Source organism: Lucilia sericata, unplaced genomic scaffold, assembly GCF_015586225.1.
Source record: "Lucilia sericata isolate MDLA Ls3-8-SP2 unplaced genomic scaffold, ASM1558622v1 Contig000217F_arrow, whole genome shotgun sequence".
NCBI classification, from domain to species: Eukaryota; Metazoa; Arthropoda; class Insecta; order Diptera; family Calliphoridae; genus Lucilia; species Lucilia sericata.
Window position 1 is genome coordinate 278,578 of NW_023994245.1, and position 21,379 is coordinate 299,956.

The window sequence follows — 21,379 nt, forward strand, 5'->3', positions numbered from 1 at the left end:
AGAAAAAACCAATTAATTCTGTTCCATGATGTTTTAATTATTGGGCAGAAATTGATAAACAAGGATGAAGGAAATTGTAGCTGAAGCAGAAATGGTTGTGGCGTCTTTATATATTGACGAAAATTGAGGTAAGTACTGATTAAACTAAATTCTAATATAGTTATGATTTTTTTAGTTATTTACTTAAGAAATAATTTTTTTTTTTAAATATTTAACTATTTGTATGTTGTATGACATTGGGACCCATTATTTTTGTTTGTAATTGTCACAATTGGAACTAGTGGTAGCATATGGAGTCTATACAACCAGTTTTTAATCAACAATGTTTGTTCTAATTTGTCACCATCAAAACTAAGGATGCTTTAGGGACACATATGTACACGTTCATTAGAATAGTTCTGGAACTAGTTCTTTTTTCAGCGATTTTTAAACTTGTATGACGGAGATCAGAAAAATCCATCTGCCACTATTTTCTGTTATAGGTTCTTTAATAAACAAATAGGATCCATATTCGCCTTTGACGAATCTTATATACCCTTCATCATAGTTTGTTTAAAAATGTATTAATTTTATAAAATTTTAATTTATTTAATTTTCCCGACTGTAGTACCATTACTCTAGCAATAACAAAACGAAAAACAACAAAAAAAAATATGCAAAACACTAAAACCAACACACAACCAAACATAAGTTTTTTTCCCAATGAGCAATGTTGTTGTTGCTTTTTTGTCCAAGCATGCAACATTTTCAGAGGTTGTCTCGGATTTTTGCTTATATTTCCAATATTTATGGACGAATTGTGCTAAAACTTCTCGAGAGCATGTCTGACGGAATTATTATATTCGACGAGCATAATTTATACACAGCACATTTTTGATATTTGATACCACAAACGACAAAATAGGACAGTTTTACAAATTTGATATTTCCCAGGAGACATCCTTAGGATACCTCTGGCTGCGCCCAGTATGGGCCAATGAGGTTCAAAAGTTAATCATGGCAACACTTCTTCTTTACGTAAAGTTTCATTGAAATTGCACTAAATTAGGTTAGGTTGATAGGAGACACCTAGGCCACGCTATTTTTATTAATGATTAAACATTTTTAGATTTTTTCTATTCTTCATAGTCAACTGTTTGTTGAAATAAATGTTCGGAAGTCCCCAGATATTTTGCATGTGTTCTTTGATCATTCTAAAAGACATGCTCTTGTCCATTTGTCACCCCTATTTTGCATTTCGATTACGTTTCATCATTCAGTGATGCAACGATTGAAAAAAGGTATTCCAACAAAAAAAGGAAACGTAAGAATAGAAGAAGCAGTTCCACTGCATTTCAATGGTTTACGATCGTAGCTACGTTTTTGCTAATTGTTATTTTCATTCGAAATTATTACTTTCTATTTAATTTACAGAACATGGTTTAAGCAGATTAAGGACTTGTTAGCTTTTTCTTACAAATGATCATCTATCGGTCAATAGTTGATTAGTCTTACATATCCCAATAATGTAAATAAATGGTCAGATAGGATAGAGTTTTAAGATTAATTTTAAAACATTATCACTTAGATATAAAACGTTTGCATTGGCTGGTATTATAATAAACCATATTATTGTTATCATGTTATAATCTGAAATTAAATAAAAGTCTCTTCAATCTTTTTAAAATTTATTACTCAAAGAAAAGGCTAATGGCCTTACAAAAAAAAAAAAAAAAAAAAAACGATCAAAACTACTATTTATTCGAAATTAAAACATTAGTCAGTTAGTTTATTCTTAAATAACATTGAGATTTAAACAAAACTGATAAAATTTCAACAAGAATATGTGATTTTTTTATTTACTCTTCTGTTTATCAAGAGCCTAATATCGAAATGAAGCCAGTAATTTTATAACGAAGACATCTGCTTAGTTTGATGGGGAAATCCCTTTTAGGTATTTCATTTTATTAAGTTCCGCATATAAGTCTAATAAATATTAACTGGTTTAATGTATAATCGATCAATTTTAACGGTATGTATTGCAGCATTTACATATGTATGTACATATGTATATGTATGGCTGCACGAATTACCAAAAAAAAAAATTCAAAATACCAATAGCAGTTTTTTATAACAAACTGAATACCCTTTGCTATTTATGGGATGGGTATAAGTAACATTTCCATTTGTTAGTTGCGATCTTAAATTTGGCATGAGATAATTCGAAATTGAAACCTCAAAAAGCTTAAATTCTTATTAGAGTATTTAAATATTCAAAATATTCAAAAAAAAAACATTTTTAGTCAAAATTATATAAGAAAATCTAAAAACTATTTTCAAAATTTAAAACAAAAATTATATTTTTTTAGAAATCTTCAAGATTAGAAGACAATTTTGACATTTATGAAAGTTTTGAAATTATTTTTAAAATTGAAAAATATATAAAATTGGCCTTAAATGAAACAAAAGTTTGAATTTGAAGAATTGAGCTGTGCTAAATCCTAATCTTTTGCCATGTTTGAGACGTTATAAAATTTGTTATGCCATCTGGGAGTCTTAACTATTGGCTTCAAAATAATCTTTTAATCTCTGTTCTTTTTTTGTCCCCTTTTAAAGATATCTGAAACTAAAGTTATTACCAAATAACGCATACAAAATTCGTCTTGAATTGATTGTTAAGTCTTACGAACAAGTTTTAGGAATGCAAATTGATTTTAAACAAAAAAAAAAAATGTGAACAATGAATCTACTATAGCATGAATAATGATGAAGGTGTGACATTAAATTGATATAATGTCGTAACAGTCATTAGTTTTCTGTTTGTAATGATATTAATTTCAGTTAATCAGAATTAATGAAACATTAACTGAAATTATAACAATAACAAACAAAAGAATATGAAAAATAACAACAACTCTAAAAAAAAAACTTATTAAGCGAAAAATATCAAATCAAATGGAATTACCTATCAGTCATAATAACAGAAAAAAAAACGTTTTTACCCAACTATTGAAGTTTATTTAGATGTTTTACTATGGCAGGCAGAAGGTCATCCTTTATCTATGAATAATATTTCAAAAACAAAACAAATAAAAACAAAACTGAAAAAAAATGTCTATAGACTTAAACCAAATGGCGGCAGACTAGAGTATTATTTTTTATATTTTTTAATAAACTATGAAATGCCATTTTTGTTTTTATATTTATACATTCAATAGACTTTTTCAAAAACTTTACTTCAAACACTTGTTGTCGCATACCAGCACTTCATACTCATACTCAGCACTTAGTTGGTTGGATTGTTGGTGGTGTTGGCTGCTTGTTTGTTTGTTAAGTCGTGTGAGTTAGCAAAAAAGAAAAAAATAAGCAGAAAAAATATTATTGTAAAAAACAGAGTTTCAAAATTATAAAAATTTTTAAGGTTTGTTTATTAGTTTAACGTACAACGTCGTGCGAGTAACATGTTCATTCGAATTTTCTTGGCTTTAAAATAAAAGTTTGGGTCTTAAGTCTTTCGTTTCGTTGCGGGAGTGTTGAAATTTTGTTAACTGTTTAAACAAGTTTGTGTCTTAAATCTTTTATTTAATTGAAAAGAAGAAAAATTTATTTCAAAAATTAAAACTCATTGTTTAAATAATAAAAAATTATAACAAACAAAAAACTAAAAGAATTTTATAAATAAACAATAAAAAAGTGAGTTTTAAAAATGTAAAGCAAAAAAAAAATATTATGTAACTTGAAAAATTAATACTAAATTTAATAAAAATTTGTTATAAAAGTTGACCTTTTTAAATACAGTATTTTTTAATTTCTTTTACTTTCGGTAAAAATTTCCCTATTTATTTATTTGCACTAAAATGTTTGCAAAAAAACGAGGTCATTCGCCATCACTCATCATGATTTCACTACGCAATACAAAAAAAAAACAATAAAAAAAGAAAAATAACTATTAACAATAACTTTTAACAAACTAAACTTAAAATCTTAAAGTTTATCAAGACTTTTTTTACAAATAAAAAACTTTTTCCTAAACCTTTGTTTTTTATTAGGAGAAAACCTAAAAAACTACTTTTTCTTAAATAATAAAAAATAAAAAAAAAAACATAATATAATAAAATTTCACCCAGACATTTACTCTTAACTTCAAACACCTAAAATAAATGAAATAAAAACCAACAACACTCTTTCGTGTTTTATTAATTCTACCAAAAGTGTAAATAATATTAAAACCAAAAACTTTTTTTAAAAATAACTTTTTAATGCATGTCTAGCAAACAAACAAAAAAAAATTGCCAAAAAAAAAAAACAAAAGAAAAACTCCCATTAAACATTAAACCACAAATATAAAGTTGAAACATTATTACAAAAAAAAAAAAAGAAAAGCTTTTAATTAAATAAAATATAACACACACTTACTTACAAACATAAATATGTAACTAAACTATATAAATAAGTAATGTATACATATTTTGGTATATATTTCAAAAAACGGAAATGTAAAGTTTACAAGTTTTTAATTTGTCTTAAAAAATGTTTTACAACATCTGTCTGGTTTTCATTAAGTCAAATTGCACAGTGGTTCGTTTTCTTAATATAATAAAATAAATTATATAAATCTCAAACAGGGCATAAATTATATACATATATAGATATGTATGCATGTGTTAATGGTGGGAAAGTTTTCTTTTGGTCTAAATTAAAACTGTTCTTTGGGTTCATTGTTCTGGTTTTGTGTTTAAAATTATTGAGGTTGTTAAGGTTGCATGAGTTCTTAATATTAAATTTTATTTAGTTTCACTTGTTTATGAGACTATTGCTATTTCTTTTCAAACATTTTTTGTTAATTATATGAAATTTTGTTATTCCTTTTACTTTTTGTTTTTATTCAAAGAGTTGTTGATTAGGAAAAAGGAATTTTCGTTTTGAGAACACATTTTAATCCCGTTTAAAGTAATACCCTCACGCTAAATAGATCATAGACATAGTTAATAGCCCAGTCAGTAGATAAATTCCTAACCTATTCTATGGACTAATTAATATACCAGCCAATAGATCAGTAGACAAGTCAATAGTCAGATAACTTAGTTAGTTAGTTAGTTAGTTAGTTAGTTAGTTAGTTAGTTAGTTAGTTAGTTAGTTAGTTAGTTAGTTAGTTAGTTAGTTAGTTAGTTAGTTAGTTAGTTAGTTAGTTAGTTAGTTAGTTAGTTAGTTAGTTAGTTAGTTAGTTAGTTAGTTAGTTAGTTAGTTAGTTAGTTAGTTAGTTAGTTAGTTAGTTAGTTAGTTAGTTAGTTAGTTAGTTAGTTAGTTAGTTAGTTAGTTAGTTAGTTAGTTAGTTAGTTAGTTAGTTAGTTAGTTAGTTAGTTAGTTAGTTAGTTAGTTAGTTAGTTAGTTAGTTAGTTAGTTAGTTAGTTAGTTAGTTAGTTAGTTAGTTAGTTAGTTAGTCATAAGTACAGTAGTCCATAGAAGAGTTATTAAACTATAGCCTTCACACTAGTGCATAAACTAGACCAAAGACTTGACTGCAGACTAGTTATTAGATAAGTCAGTAAACTAGTACATAGGCTATGCAGAGGATTAGTTAGTGTATTAGCCAATAGACTAATCCATACACTAGGCACTAGCCAAGGCTGGTAAATAGATTAGTCCATAGTTTAGATAATTAGATAATATTTAGATAATTAATTGATCAATAGGCTGAACCATAGTAGTATTTATTTTTTTAAGTTTAATTATCATATATTATTAATTAAATTAAAATAATAACTACATCTTCAGCTCATTAATAAAATATTAATTAACGTTACAATTAAAAAATATTACTATGTATTAAAACAATATTATACTTATTAACTTTCGTGAGACACTTGTTTCACAAAAAAAAAAAAACTTTTTCGACAACTTTTTTTTTCTTTTTGTATAAAGTCAACAACATTATATCCTCTGTATTTGTTAATGTTGTCTTCTCTTTCCGGTTTCACTGTAAGACAACAACAATATTGTACAATTGTAGTTTTTTGGGGTTTGTTGCTATAGAGCTGCTGTTTGCAGTTGCTCTGCGATTGCTCATGGATTTTTGCTAAAGTGAAAGCGACATTATCTTCATAATCATAAACAAAAACAACAACCAACTTATCATGATCATCATGATGATGACGATGATGTTGATCATGAGCAGCAGCAATATTAAATACTAACAAACTCTACATCACCAACATCATTCAGTTGGTTTTATTACAAACTTCGACTAAATATATTTTTTTTATATTTACTTATATATTTTTTATAAATACAAACCACTTTTTCTAGAAACAAAAAAAAAAACAGTTTTTGTTTATATTTTAAAAAAGCCAAATAATAAAAAAACGGTCACTTTTATTGGCAAGTTTGTTCCATGACCAGCCAACTCGGGCCTTAAAACTCAAAAAAAAAAAAACCAAACTTGCATGTGAGCATGAGCCAGTGAATGAATGAATATTCGAATATTTCAACATGTTTATCACAAATTTATGGATCAGTTATATAAAAAAAAACACAAAAAATCAACAATTTTTATTACTCATCACTGGCAAATTTTCTGCACTTGCAAAAACTGAATAAAAAAAGAAAAATTTCGTTTCTTTTTTTTAATGTGAAAACATTAAATTATAAAAGAATAAAACAAGTCAGCAATTATAAAAAAATATTATTAACTTGTTTATGTTTGTAGGGGTTTAGCATACAAGTGTTGTTTTGTAAAAGATTTCTTAACTTAATTTGTTAGTGCGAAAATTTTCTTTTTTTTTTACCAAAATATTAGTAATAAAAAATAATAATATTTTTTTTTTTTTTGTTTTGAAGTACAAGTATGAGTTTGTATAAACAATTGGCCATTACCATATTTTGAAATTCAATTTCAAGTAATAGTGAAAGTTTCGTTATTTTTTCACTTCTTTCACATTGTATGGGTATGAGTATTCGTTCGTTCATTCGCTCGTTCGCTTATTGGACCTACACCACTTTAAAGCACAGCTACAAACAAATATTTATGTATTTAATATAAAATAGGTGTGAGCTTCAAATTAAACCCCATCTTAGTTTTTTATTTAGTTTTTTTTTTCATTTATTTGTTAAGCAGTAAAAACTACTTTGTCTGAAGTTGTTTTTTTATATATATTTTTTGCTGCACTGCAGTAATTGTTCATAGAAATATTTGTTTAATATTGCATTTTTAAATAAATATTTGTAATGAAAATTATTACTTTTTCAAACAAATGTTAATAATCGCAGCAATAATAGTTAGTAATAACTTTTATTACCAACAAAACTCTTAAAGAAAAAGTTATTAACACAAATACCAGCTATTTTGCAATTTTCTATAGTCCGCAAACTATCAAATTGGCAAAAAAAAAAAAAAATAGCTGGAAATTGTTAACAAATAATTTAAATTATAAGGAGACATTTTACTTTATAAAAAACAAACTTTTACTATATATTACGTTAATGACTAATTGAAAGACTAACCAATTCACCCCACCAAACAGTTTCTTCTATCTTTAAGCGTTAAAATTAAAAATTAGCACCTTTATATGAAAAAACTATTTCCGCGATCGAGTCTGAATTATAACATTCAAAACAAAACTTATATGTATATTTCACTAGAATTTCAAATCGATATTTGGTTTTGATACGAAAACTTAGAAAATCTGTGTAATCATTATACTATAATGCATTATTTCGCCAAATGTTTTCAGAACTTTTTTAATCAATTTGATAGTAATGGGACTAAAAACATCGCAGCAGTTCGGTGATAGTCATCACTTTATAATCGCTAAGTAATATGGAGAATGGAGACCCAAAAATCAAACTTAAGCACAAAGATAATTGTTATGCATTGACTACTTTGAACTAGTTGTCTCTGGCTACCTCATTGTAATCTATGAAGTAACGATTGACTTCCGTCAACTGGGTAGACAATGACTAAGGACAACTCTAAGTGGTAGTGCGAGGATCTCGCTCCGAACTTCGGGGATTGTTATGATTCCTTTCTCTTTGGCTAATTTTACAAATTTCAACTTTTAAGTGCTAAATTTGCAGTTTTTAAACTTTTCCTTATAATCGTCTCGTTCCCGATTAGATACCTATGTTTTTTCGGTCAATTATTTTCATTTAAACGAAAAAAAACTACTTCAAACTCTTTATATTGGTTAAATGTAACGTCCCTATATGTTTTATCTTTCCTGCCAATTTCTGATACCCTGTTCTGAAATTAATCATATCTCAGAAAGACGTGGAAAGGTCTAAACTATAAGGTGGGTAAGGCAAAACTTTTCAATCACTTCCTTCTAAATGGGAATTGCATCATGTGGACCAGCGATTTAATTTCTGGCCAGTTATTATGTGCGTTATATGCAAAACAATAAAAACCTATTACAACAGATTTACAAAAGGAACTATCAAATCTTGATTGGATACTACGGTCCATTTTACGCCCACATAAACTATTATGATGATAAATTTCTACGCAACATAAGAAAAAAGTAATAAAACAAATTATATTAAATTCAACTAATATCTCCGAAAAATTCTTTATCAAATCTTGATAAATGCCACGCCTTTTTTACATCCCCTCTTTGTAACGTAGTTATTTAACCTAGAGAAACACATGAAATTTAAGAGATTTGTAAATTTTGGCAGTATTTCCTGATCAGGTTCAATTACGATCCGGTTTTAACACAATTTAAATTTAAAGACATTTTAATAAGATTAAAGTAAAAACAAAACTTTTTTGTATTTCTTTAAAAGCAATGTTTAAAGTCTCATTTATCATCCCTGACCTGAATTACTATGTTTGTATCGAATTCCACTCGATAAACAAACTGACAAAATAAATACTTACTACTGCCTTAGGGCTTTTTTGAATATTTTTCTACATAATTATTTAATTTGTGAGCATTAAATTGTTATTTAAATTAAAATTAGCCTGAGGTCAAAATATAAGTTACAACATCGACAAAGTTTAAGAAAATGTATTTAATTTTTTGTTAAATTTGTAATTGTAGCAAAAAGAAAAGAAGATGTATACATATTTTTTTAAAGATCACAAAACAAAGAGTCATGGGTTTTGATTAATTTGAGAGACAAATACAAAAGATGATTTTGGCATGAAGTCTTATCTAACATCTAACAACACCAAACTTTCCACACAATGAAAGTCATATAGACAGTTGGCAGTCTTCATCATAGCAGTCATTTGTCAAACATGGTTAGTCATGAGTCATGACAAAAAGAGATTTTATTTTTAATAAAAAGTATAATAACAAATAGTGAGAAAGTACTTAATTTGGTAGAAAATGTGCCATAAATCTTAAGGAGAGCGGTAATTATTATACCCGAAATGGAAAATTGAAATTTTTAAATAATTTCTAAAATGAGCACATTTTAGGAGTAAACATTCTAAATTACTTTTCTTAAATTTGGTTAGTCTATAGGATAGTATCATGGATCACTATATGTAATAGGCTATTGTCTAGACTAGTCTAAAAACTAATCTATTGACAAGTCTATTAACTAGACTAGTCTAAGAACTAGGGTATCGGTTATTCTATGAGCTATTTAGGGACTAATTTTTTAACAAGTCTATGGACTGATATATTGACTAGTCGATGGTCTAGTCTATTGACTAGTCGAAGGTCTAGTCTATTGACTAGTCGAAGGACTAGTCTATTGGCAAATAAACTAACCAGATGACTGATTAGTCCATTGAATAGATTTAATAGTCTTGTATATGGACAACTCTTAGGACTAATATATTGTCTAGTTTATTGACTACTCGATTGAATATAATGTTGACTATTCTATGGAATAATGCAATTGACACCTTAACTAGTCTATTGACTAGACCATTATCTAGTCTATTGTCTAGACCATAAACTAGTCTATAGTGTAATATTTTTACTAATCTAGATTCTTGACTAACAAATAGACTATTGACTAGTCTAAAGTCTAGAGTATTGACTATTCTATGGGCAAGTCTATTGACTAGTCTATGTACTATGTATGTACTAATCTATTGTCTAGTTTATTGACTAGTCGATTGACTGTAGTTTGCAGGCCAGTCTATTGGATATAATTCTATGGAATAATGTAATTGACTAGATCATAAACTTGTCTCTAAGCTAATATATTTACTAATCTGGACTCTTGACTAACAAATAGACTATTGACTAGTCTAAGGACTAGAGTATTGACTATTCTATGGGCATGTCTATTGACTAGTTTATGTACAAATTTATTGACAAGTCTATGGACGGATGAATAGTCTATGGACAAGTCTATTGTGTATTGGTTAGTCTAAGGTGTAGTCTACTGACAAAACAGCTGATTAGTCTATTAAGTAGATTGGATAGTATTAATCTGTGGAGTATTCTACTTCATGATCAATTGACTATTCTTCTTAGTAGTTTAGTAGCTGGTCTATTGTCTACAATAATTACTCAATTACTTATATTATATTAATTGGCAAAAGTTTTTAATATAGAAATTTGACTCATTGTCAAAACTACTGAATTAAGTACAATAGTACTGAAGTTTCCATCTCTGTTTCACTCTATAAAAGTCTTCGTTATTTCTAACACACTCTCCCTCTTCCTTTGGGATAAATTGCAAACGTTAACTTAGAGGCGAAATAAAAATGTTAATTTAAATAAACTAATGAAATTGGTTAAGTAATATACATAGTTTTTGTTTAGTTAATAAAATCTAAAAAATTGCAAATATTTATTGCGTTAATCTTATAAGTTATGTGGGTATACTTTGTGTTTTCTTTTATTTAAAATAAGACCTCCCTCCTACAACTCAAATACCTTGTATTACCATAAATATCAAGCACATATTGTACATAAACACTTTAAATGAAACTTACACATGACTTATTCTTACAAATACACTTTAAAAATGTTTAATTTAAATTCAATTAAAAGACTTAATTTTCAATTAACGGCTTAAAAATAAGCAGTTGGCATTTACTTGAAGGTCGACTAGTTTAACATTTTTTTGGAAATTAAAAAAAAATACCAGGGAATATTAAGTAACTAAACAAATATAAATAAAGATTATATTATTGCAATAAAAAAATCTGTTTAAAATAGCATCATATTGTTATTAATCATGAAGTGTTAAGAAAAAAACAAGTTACATTTTACGCAATATTTAAAAATAAATTACACACGAACAGAGCATAAAATTTATAGTTTTTGTTAGTTTTTTTAAGTTTTTTTTTTGTAAGTACATACTTGTTTAAATATTAAATTAACTGTAATTTTTTTCTTTGTTTTCTTTTCATGTTTGTTATGGTTGAACCCGTAAGCAGAACTAAAAGAGAGTTCATATTTTAAAACTGTAAATAAAACTTTTTAATATTCACACATACAGTTAATATAATAAGGAAAAGAAGAACCATCTTATTATAAGTAAATAAAGGAGGAAAAGGAAGATACTGCCACAACAACAACATTAAATAATAAATAAAGCAATTGTTTGCATAAAACAAACGGAAAATACATAAAAGCATAAGATAACATAACATTAACCTTAAAGTTTGGAGTTTTTTCATTGTTGTTATTGTTATTGTTTGATGGTGTTTGTTTTAAAATCTCATGCGTATAAATATGGCTCGATATGATGATAAACGATGGTTAAAGTTGTTTTCTTTTGGTGCTCTGGTTTTTGCATGTTTACTGGTTGCATCGGAGGCAGGACGTTCACATGGTGAGTAACGAAATGATTTAAGTGTATAACATAGTTACATGCATACGTACATATGTATGTATGACCCTCTATATTTAAACAATGCAATAACCATATACATACATATGTATGTGTGTATTTATATAAAAAATAACATTAATACATTGGAACAATGGATAATTTTATAGAAAATTTGGTTAATTTTAAAATTTAAATCGAAAATATCTGTAAAGATTTACCAACTATTGATTACATTGGTATTGATAATAAGAAATACGTTCCACGATTTTACATAACCTTTATAGAAATGGACCTCGGAATATAGTTTAAACAGACACAAATAAGTTGATTATACATAAGCTGTAGTCGACATAAATATGTTTTAAAAAAATAAAAAACTGCAGCAAAATTTTGGGAGGATCATTCCATAACTGATCCATTTCTCTTACACTCACACCCTCTTACAGAAAATCAATTTATTGTCAATAAAATGCTTAATAACACATGCCGACAAATTTGTAACCCAGAGACCAAAGGATACTATGCCATCTGACAGCTTTAAAATAAATGCTTAACATCTGACATATCTTCTTGTTTATTTAAGAAATCTTCACCTAAAACTTGATACTTGTTGTAAGTTGACGGACGGACAGACATTATAAATTGGAATCCTCAGGTGGATTCAATATTTCTGTTTGTTATAAACAATATTTACAAAACATAATACCCTCCGCACTATAGTAATGTAGGGTATACATACCATGAATATACCGAAAAACATGAGTTTGCAAGCTTTAGTTGAAGATATCTCGAAGAACAAAGAAGATTTGTCATATGTTAGGCCTTTTTATTAAAGTTGATGGAATAGACTTTTGATATGGCTTTAGAAAAGTATAGCATGGTCTCAGGATTTCGGCATTAGTCAGCCTGAGTTATTATGGTATTAGGATAAAATTCGACAAAAATTAGTTCTAAAAAATGTATCACTCTCTTAAATTTTAAAGTGTTCAGTTCATAATTGACCCAAGCCCTAATAAAAGTTCTCTTTGGAAAACTTCATATTTTTATTGACCCACAGTGCATCTTAGCAACATGCATGTCTTATACTTTTGGCAGCATAAGACAAAACTGTAAATAAAAAAGTCAATGACTTCGAAGGTGCATTACATAAACGCAATGCGAAATATTTGAAAAAAATCAAAAAAAAAAAAAAAAAAAACACTTTGTCAATTCAATTTCCATTCGATACGATTTCGCCAACGTACCAAATATAAAATAAATTTTATGGTCACTTTTTTATTTACTTTTTGAATAAGCCACACAATTTACTATAAAAAAGAGGAAAGTAAAATAAACTACACTTACACATGTACATACATACATATGTAAGTAGATATATAACTTTAAGGTGTAATTATATATTAGTATGTATTTTGTGTGTGTTTTTTAATTTAACTTTTTACGATTTTTTTATATTTAAACTAGGGCAATTTGAACAAAACCATAACGTTTAAATTGTATAAATAACAGTACTACCACAAAATAAAACTAAAACACCGAAATTTGTACTATTTCCTCGTTAAAAGTTTATTGTTTTTTTCTGCTTCTTCAAAGGTATTTTTCTCTTTTCTTTAGTGTGTGATTGTGGGTTAGTTTTCAAAAGAAGAAACAGTTTTGCAATTTAAGCTTATTTAAAGGAAAAAAAGACAACAACCAAATAAAGTAAAATAAAGACCAAAAACTGACTTTATTTGTTGGTGGATAATGGTGATCATTAACATTTTGTTGTAAACAACATGTTGGACGTGTAGCATGTATGATGACAACATGTTAGCAGATCAGTCTATATATGTATGTATATGTTATGAAAAAAGTTAAGTACAAACAAACTCAAAAAAAACATTAACCACAGCAAACACATGAATAACAGAAACTGTGTCAGTAGAATTTATTTACTACTCACGTTTACTATTTAGTTACAACAACAACAACAATAAGAGTAAAATAATAATGACTATGTATATTGTAAGTTATATATCTATGGGTGCAAAAAAAAAAAACTACAACAAAAGTTTCATTTTCATTCAATGAACATCATCTATCTATTCTCATACAAATACACAATCACTCTCGCATAAACAACAAACTACAAACAAAAGACTTAAGAGACAAACACGGTGAAAGAACAAGTATTCACAGTACAGTGGTGTGAATAACAACAGAATAGAAAACAGAAATGACTAAATCGTCTTAGAACCTAATAAAGACCCAGTTTTGTGGGTCTACGTTAAGTATTTATATTTATTATAAACGAAAAGACAAATTCTATTAAAATCTAACTATTTTTCTATTAATTTAATACACATAACATCATGAGTTTAAAATTTGTTTATTTTTTTTTTAATAAAGTTAAAACCACTGTTTCCACATCGCCTTAAAGTCTAGTGCTTGAGTATCTTTGTGTTTTTGCTTTTTTATAGTAACCATAATTGTTTTTGATTTAATAAAATTTCTATGCTTGTGTCTATAAATCTAACATAAACGCTTTCTATTTCTATAAATTGTTGTTGAAATTCTAAAATGGTTAACATTTAATACCATTTAGAATTTCCATTTCACTTTTCAATTTTACAATTATTTACTTCTACCTCTTTCCCCATAGAATAATTATTTATTATGTATTTTTTTTCTCAAGCAACTGTAGAGCTTGTTTATGTTTATTATTACATCATAATTTTGAAATCATTAACGGTGTTTAACAAAACTGGATTTATAATTTAGTCATTATGCGTATGTTAAACATGAATAAAACATTTTTTGTTATTATCTTTTGCTCTTTTTTATTGAAATTTTTGTATTTTTTCTATTAGTTTAGTTGTCCATTCATTCATTTATCTATATGTTTGTATATCTGTGGTTAAACTTTCGCTTTTATTTACTCTGTTGTTGTTATTTGCATTTTTAATTCACAAGCTGTTTTATTTGGTACCACAAATAAAATAAATCCATTAAAAGTTTGGTTATAAATGGTTTTAACTAAATTCCAGGAAAAATATGCTTGTCATCTGCGACCTTGTAAGTGAAATTTGTAACAATTTTAAGAGTTTTGCAAAAAAAATTTTTTAAATTGTTGTTGGTCAACGCGTTTATACTCCAGACTATAAACTGGCTCATACTCCGTACTAGAGAGTAGTCTATACTCTATACTATAGACTAGTCTATTAGTATATACTTCAGACTATACACTAGTCTATACTCCAGACAATTTAATATAGACCATACCCAGTCTTCTACAGGCTATAGATATTAGGTTTGATATTAGCCTTACTATAGCCCATACTCTTACCACTCATACTTTCAGAAAAATTCCCTTATTGACTCAAGCCCCTACAAAAGGTCTTTTATCGATATATAGTTTTCGAAAGAATCGATTCATAAGGAATAAGTCCATACATAGATAGAGTCTATTTTCGAAATTCAGAAGCAGTTCTATACTAAAAATATCATTTTGCACAAACAATCACAAGCCTTCGAAATTTCGAAGATGTCTCAATACTAAAATTCCACAAGAAATCTTTTATAATAATATAAATATCTTGAAATTTCAGCAAATCTAACAGCATGTCAACATTTACGACGTGCTGAGGCCAGACGTTCCAAAGCACTAAACACAAGAGTTCGAGCGCCGAGATGTGATAAACGTGGACAATTCGAAACTATACAGTGTACGAATGCCAGACGCGGAGAGGATTGTTGGTGTGTGGATGAGTATGGCGTGGAAATACCCGGTACTCGTAATGCTACAAAAGCCGCGGTTCAGTGCAAAGAACCCGCTAATTGTCCAGCATCAGCTTGTCGCATGTTTTGTCCGTCGGGTTTTGCACGTGATCCACAAACTGGGTGCAGTCAATGTCGTTGTCGTGATCCCTGTGATGGCATCAACTGTCCCAATGGTCAATCGTGTCAATTGATGGAGGTTAATTGTAAGACAGAACCTTGTCCACCAGTGCCAACCTGCAAGAAAGCAAGATCCTTGTCTAATTTCTGTCCTGCCGGTATGCCATTGGCTATTGAAGATGGCAGTAATATGAGACCTTTCTTGTGTGGCTTGGAACCCGGTAAGCCACAGTGTCCTCCTCTGTATCAGTGTATGGTAGAAGGTGGCAATGATTATGGTGTTTGCTGTCCCAGTGCTTTGAAATTCAATAAGCCTGGTATTTGTCCAGCACCTGAAATGGAAAATTATACACCCAGCACGGGTTATATGTGCGGTACACCCTGTACCCACGATCTGGAATGTCGTAATATGGAAAAATGTTGTTTCACCAAAGGCTGTCAATACAATTGCCAACAACCGCACAATGTAACCACCTGTCAACAGGCCCGTGCTTTATCCGACATTTTGGCCATAAACGAAAGAGAAGGTCGTGGCTATGTGCCAGATTGCAGTGGTCCCAGTGGCATGTTTTCACCCAAACAATGTTCTCGTAATGGTTTAGTATGTTGGTGTGTAGATCCCAGAACGGGACATAAAATTGCCGGCAGCATGGGTGCCGCTAATATGGTGAACTGTGAGGGTTGGGAGAATATGATTAGTAGATCGTTAATGGGCCGTAGTTTTAACCAAGAGAAATGTGATACCAATATTTGTGCAGCTGTATGTGAATATGGTTTTAAGGTAAGAATTTTTTATATAAAACCTTTTCTTAGATTTCTATAATAGCAAAATAATGTTATTTTTCTTTCGTTCCACAGAATGACCACAATAATTGTCCTACTTGTGAGTGTGCCGAGCCTTGCGAGGGTTTCTTATGTCCCGTTGGTTCCCAGTGTGAAGTAGCCACAGATCCTTTGTGCAAATCAGGTTCTTCTTTGTGTGCTTCTTGGCCGGTATGCAAACCCTCCATGGCCTACTCAAATCCATGTGAAGTGGGAACTCCCCTATCCGACAATACCACCAATGAAATAATGTATTGTTATAATGGTAAGTAAACGGATAAAAACATTAATATTTTAAAATGTCAAGTTATTCCTATTTTCCCCTAGAACGTCAAAGCTATGGCCGTGAAATCAAATCATTCTTTGATGCTGAACCTGAAGTAAAATCTTCTCGTGCCTTATCAAATCGTATTATTTGCCCGAACGATTATAAATGTACGAAATTACATAAGGAATCGGAAAGTGTTTGCTGTCCCATTAAAATTGCAGAAGAAACTAAACCAGTAGAACCACGTCAACAAACGAGTAAGTTTTGAAGCTAAAGGGGGTTTCATTAAGAACGATTTACGATTTAACTTCTTTAACTTGTTTAATATTTCGGACGATATGTGTGCTCAAGTCTTGGAAATTAGATCCAACTTGTTCAAGCGCTTTCATTTCACATTTTTCAATGACTTAAAAACAAATTAATTTATTGTTGTTGTTCTTCCATTTTAGTGTGTGAATATATACGTGACTTTTCGGAACGCATGGAGGGTACCGAAGAAGGCATGAAGTTGGCTTTGCCTGAACCCCGTTGCACCGATGAGGGCAATTATAAGGAGCGTCAATGTAGTTTCCGTAAAATCAAAGTAACTAGAGCTGAGCATCGCAAAATTTTGGAGGAAAATACCATCCGACGCATGCGCATGTTATTGGCCAATAATGCTGCAAAACGTACGAAACGTGATGCCGAACGTCTAAAACTGTATCGAGTCGATGATAGTTTACTTAAGGTTCAGTTGGCCGCTCCTGTGATGGGTCGTAATGCCAAGGTTATAGATATGGGTGCTAGTAAGCAACAAAGTTTGGGACAATTATTTGAAACAGACTTTAAGAAGGTGGTTCCCGCACCCAAGAAACCCCTAAATGATGAAGAAATAGTCGAATTGGATGTGGAAGAGTGCTGGTGTGTGGATAGCTTTGGCACTGAAATACCACACTCGCGAGGATTTAATGTCACCGATGAATCCTGTGTAAAGTTGCGTGAAGAAATTGATTGTCTAGATCTTACTTGTCGCATGGGTTGTGAATATGGTTTTACTTTAGATCCCGTCACCCGCTGTCCGGCTTGCCAATGTCGTGATCCCTGCCAAGATGTGGTGTGTGGGGAGAATGAGGAATGTCGTATTGTGGAGGTATCATGTGATGATGAATATTGTCCCCCGGTGCCGGCCTGTTTAGCGCGAAAACCCGGCCAATGTCCTTATCTAGTGCCACCAGGTCCCGATAACCTAGATGCCAATGCTTGTGCTTATGAATGCCGCACCGATTCCCACTGCGATGGCGCCAAACGTTGTTGCTCCAATGGTTGTGGTACCCAGTGTGTTTTGCCGCAAATGAAAACCGCCTGTCAACATTTACAGGCCATACAAATGCATCAGTCCTCCGAGTTAGGTATACCCGTAATGAAAATGAACATTGCTCAATGTGACCCTGTTACCGGAGAGTGGAATAAAATCCAATGTTCTTCCACCACTGGTGAATGTTGGTGTGTTGATGAACAAGGCCAGGAAATGAGTGGTACTCGTTTAAAAGGCACCGATCCAATATGCGAAGAAAATTCCGCGTTTAAATGTGAAAAGAAAAATTGTTCCCGCAGTTGTGAGGCAGGCTATCAGGTAGATACAAATGGTTGCCAAACTTGTGAGTGCCGAGATTTTTGTGCAGAAATAAATTGTGCAGCAACCGAAGAATGTCAATTGATCAATATAGACTGTGTAGATGCGCCTTGCCCTAAGATGCCCATTTGTGTGCCGAAACGTGAGTCATTGTGTCCCGAAGGAAGTCCTTTAAAACAAGGTGATTTGGTGGTAAGCTGTGGACCCCAAAACGAGAACGAGACATGTCCCTCCTCGCACACATGTCAGCTGAATCCGGTAACACATCGCGGGGTATGCTGTACAAAGACCAGTAAGTTTTGAAGACATTATTTAAATAAAATAGGAGGGAAATTCAGTACTGCAATGAAAAAAGCCGCAGTAGTTCGACTAGTCGTTAAAATATTCAATTAACTGGTCTATTTCCATAACTAGTAAATGGAGTAACTATTACTATTAAATCGAGTAGTCCATAGACTAGTCTATTACTAGACTGTTGAATACTCAATATATTAGTCTTTAGAATAATCAATAGAGTAGTCAATCGATTAGTCCACATACAGGTCAATGTGCCAATCAATTGGCTAGTCAATACACTAGTTACGAGACCAGTTACTACTACTTTAATTTATTTAATTTGTCCATGTCTGCAGATATTTATGTTTACTATGTAAGTATGAATACCGATAATGATGTTTCTCTTTTTTTCTCAGGAGATGTTTGCTTTGAATCCATGGATAATAGCTGCCTAGCAAAAACAGTTTCTGTAGCCAATGCCACACGCTATCGTTTTAATCCCAAAGCCAATCGCTGCGTGCCGGTTGTCATTGACTTAAACGAAAGTAGTTGTCAGACTAAAAATCTTTTCCACAATGAATTATCCTGTAATTCGGTATGTCCCGCTCTGACACAATGTGAAAGATTAAAATTGAAAAACACTTTGGCGGCTCAAAGAACTGGCCATTCGTCGGTATGGTTTAAGCCTAGATGTGACCCTGTAACAGGACACTGGAGCCCGGTGCAATGTTTGGGTAAACAGCCAGATTTAAACTCGGTTACCGGTTCTCTAGATCAGACACCTTCACCTTATGGTGTATGCTGGTGCGCCGATAAAAAGGGAGCTCCCTTAAAAGGTACTTTAACAAGAGATATAGAACCTGTCTGCAATAGTAGACAAGGGCGTAAATACAAACCCCAGGATACTAGTGATTTATTGGTTATGGAAGAACTTATCAGACAAATGACGGTTTTAACAGACTTGGATAACTTTCTGGAGGAGGAGGTAGAAGATTCTAATGAAGTGCAAGCTAGACATATAAAAACTGAGGTTGATTTGGAACCTATGACAGTAAGCACTACCACCACAGTGCCACCCACCGTAACCGAACGTGTCTTGGAGCTGGCTAACTCTTTATGGGATTCCAAGTTGCAAGTGGAATCGGTGAAATCCATACATTTAAAAACCACCAGATGTCGTTCTTTAGCCCAAACTGCTCCCTTTCCCATTTCCTGTGACAGCAGTGGAGCCTTTAGTCCCATGCAGTGTAATAAAAAACATTGTTGGTGTGTAGACTCTGCTGGTAATCAGCTAGAAACTTCGCCCATGTTTGAGAAGGGTCAATACAACTGTACACCCACGCCCATTTCATCGGTTATAGTAGAAATGCACATGCAAAATAATTCCGAAACCTCTATAAATAATGTCTACGATATCATACGTCTGGAGCTTAATCAACTTTTGGGACGCAATGTGGAAAATTTAAGAGTACAAGAAAATGGCGACGGTTCTGCTCTGATACGTTTCGAACTGCATAATGATGATAAAATTGATATGGCCTTCGCCATAGAAACATCTATAATGAGTGGTGATTTCAAATTGGCCAATGGCCACTATTCCACGGATATAACACGTGTCCAGTTCATACATCGCCGCGAAGAATTACCCACTTATGCCAAAGTTATAACCTCACATGAGGGCACTATACAACTGGTACTATTTATAACAGCCAGCAGTACTGCTCTTTTGATTTGTATTTTTGTGGTGTATATCATGTTAAAACGGGGCAAGGAAAAGGGCATGACAAATCCTTATCTATCATCCTCACCACCTCCCTACCAATCGCGTAAGAATAGTTTAAACAATGATAGTGATTTTGCTTCGCCCATTTTTGTGTTAAGTCCCGAACATGATTTAGAAAGTATTCGACCGCCTTATGAGAACAAAAAGTCGGAAAAGTGTTAAATATTTAAAGCTTTCAGGAGCAAGGCTGCAATCGGTGAAATTTTAACAGGGGATTTTTTTCATAATTTGTCAGAAATTTTGCAAAATGTGGATTACAATATTGTTATTGTAGCCTTTTTCATTTAACATAAAACTATGAATATCCCTACTTATATAACATCGTTTGTCTAAGGTCTAGTGAAATTTGTTTTTACTCTAATATTATTTTTGTTATAGATTTAAGCTGTGCAGCTAATTTTTTATAGATTAAAAAATTATACCAATTAATTATAAACTTTAACTGTAAATAATACATCATTCCATTAATTCATTTTTTATATTTTTTGGTATTTCATAAACAAATAAACAAGTGTATTTTTTAATTTATTTATCTTTAAAAACAAATAATGAACAAAAAATACACAAGTATTTATCCGTACATTTTATTTATAACTATAAAATTATACTTTGACTATAAATATTGAACGTTTTCAATGGTATACAATATTTTGTATAACAATTTATAGATTTTTGTTTTGTTTATTCTACAGCATCATAATAAATAGATAGACACACAATTATACTTTATTCATAGTCTAGTATTTTATACAATTTTCCCCATTTCATTATACGAGTATTTAATTTAAATTTTTTTTTTATATTGAAAAGTGCTAAAAATTTGTATTTGTTTATATTTGTATTTAAAATTTTTTGCTCTTGAATTATTTATAAATAAATTATATTCATTGCTTTATTTAGTTATGTAAGTGTATATTTTTTCTATTTTATTTTTTTTGTTTATTAAATAATAAATTTTACGAAAATTAAAAACACAGCATTGCGAACTTTTGATTTCATTTATAAAAGACCAATTTGA

General features: G+C 30.4%; 1 protein-coding gene across 5 annotated transcripts; it reads left to right on the forward strand.

The window, feature by feature from the left end:
* The first annotated feature begins 13 nt into the window (after positions 1-13).
* On the forward strand, positions 14-21,327 carry LOC119602262. 5 transcript variants are annotated; one of them, XM_037953681.1, is made up of 7 exons: positions 14-128; positions 11,324-11,724; positions 15,312-16,381; positions 16,459-16,687; positions 16,750-16,947; positions 17,140-18,594; positions 18,995-21,327. In XM_037953681.1, exons 2-7 carry the CDS (start codon positions 11,613-11,615, stop codon positions 20,521-20,523), a joined length of 4,593 nt encoding a protein of 1,530 aa, XP_037809609.1. In that variant the 5' UTR covers positions 14-128; positions 11,324-11,612; the 3' UTR covers positions 20,524-21,327. The 5 variants fall into 5 exon arrangements, with proteins under 5 accessions (XP_037809609.1, XP_037809610.1, XP_037809608.1 ...); XM_037953682.1 differs by lacking the exon at positions 14-128 and adding an exon at positions 2,514-3,318 and having other exon boundaries at positions 11,327-11,724; XM_037953680.1 differs by lacking the exon at positions 14-128 and adding an exon at positions 3,429-3,672.
* The last annotated feature ends 52 nt before the right edge of the window (positions 21,328-21,379 follow it).

Bases quoted from the DNA above. Each gene is read 5' to 3' on its own strand.
- LOC119602262 (XM_037953681.1), top strand. From the start codon at position 11,613: ATGCGTATAAATATGGCTCGATATGATGATAAACGATGGTTAAAGTTG. The intron at 16,948-17,139 runs GTAAGTTTTGAA...CTTCCATTTTAG, and splicing joins AGAACCACGTCAACAAACGA to TGTGTGAATATATACGTGAC. The intron at 18,595-18,994 runs GTAAGTTTTGAA...TTTTTTTCTCAG, and splicing joins GGTATGCTGTACAAAGACCA to GAGATGTTTGCTTTGAATCC.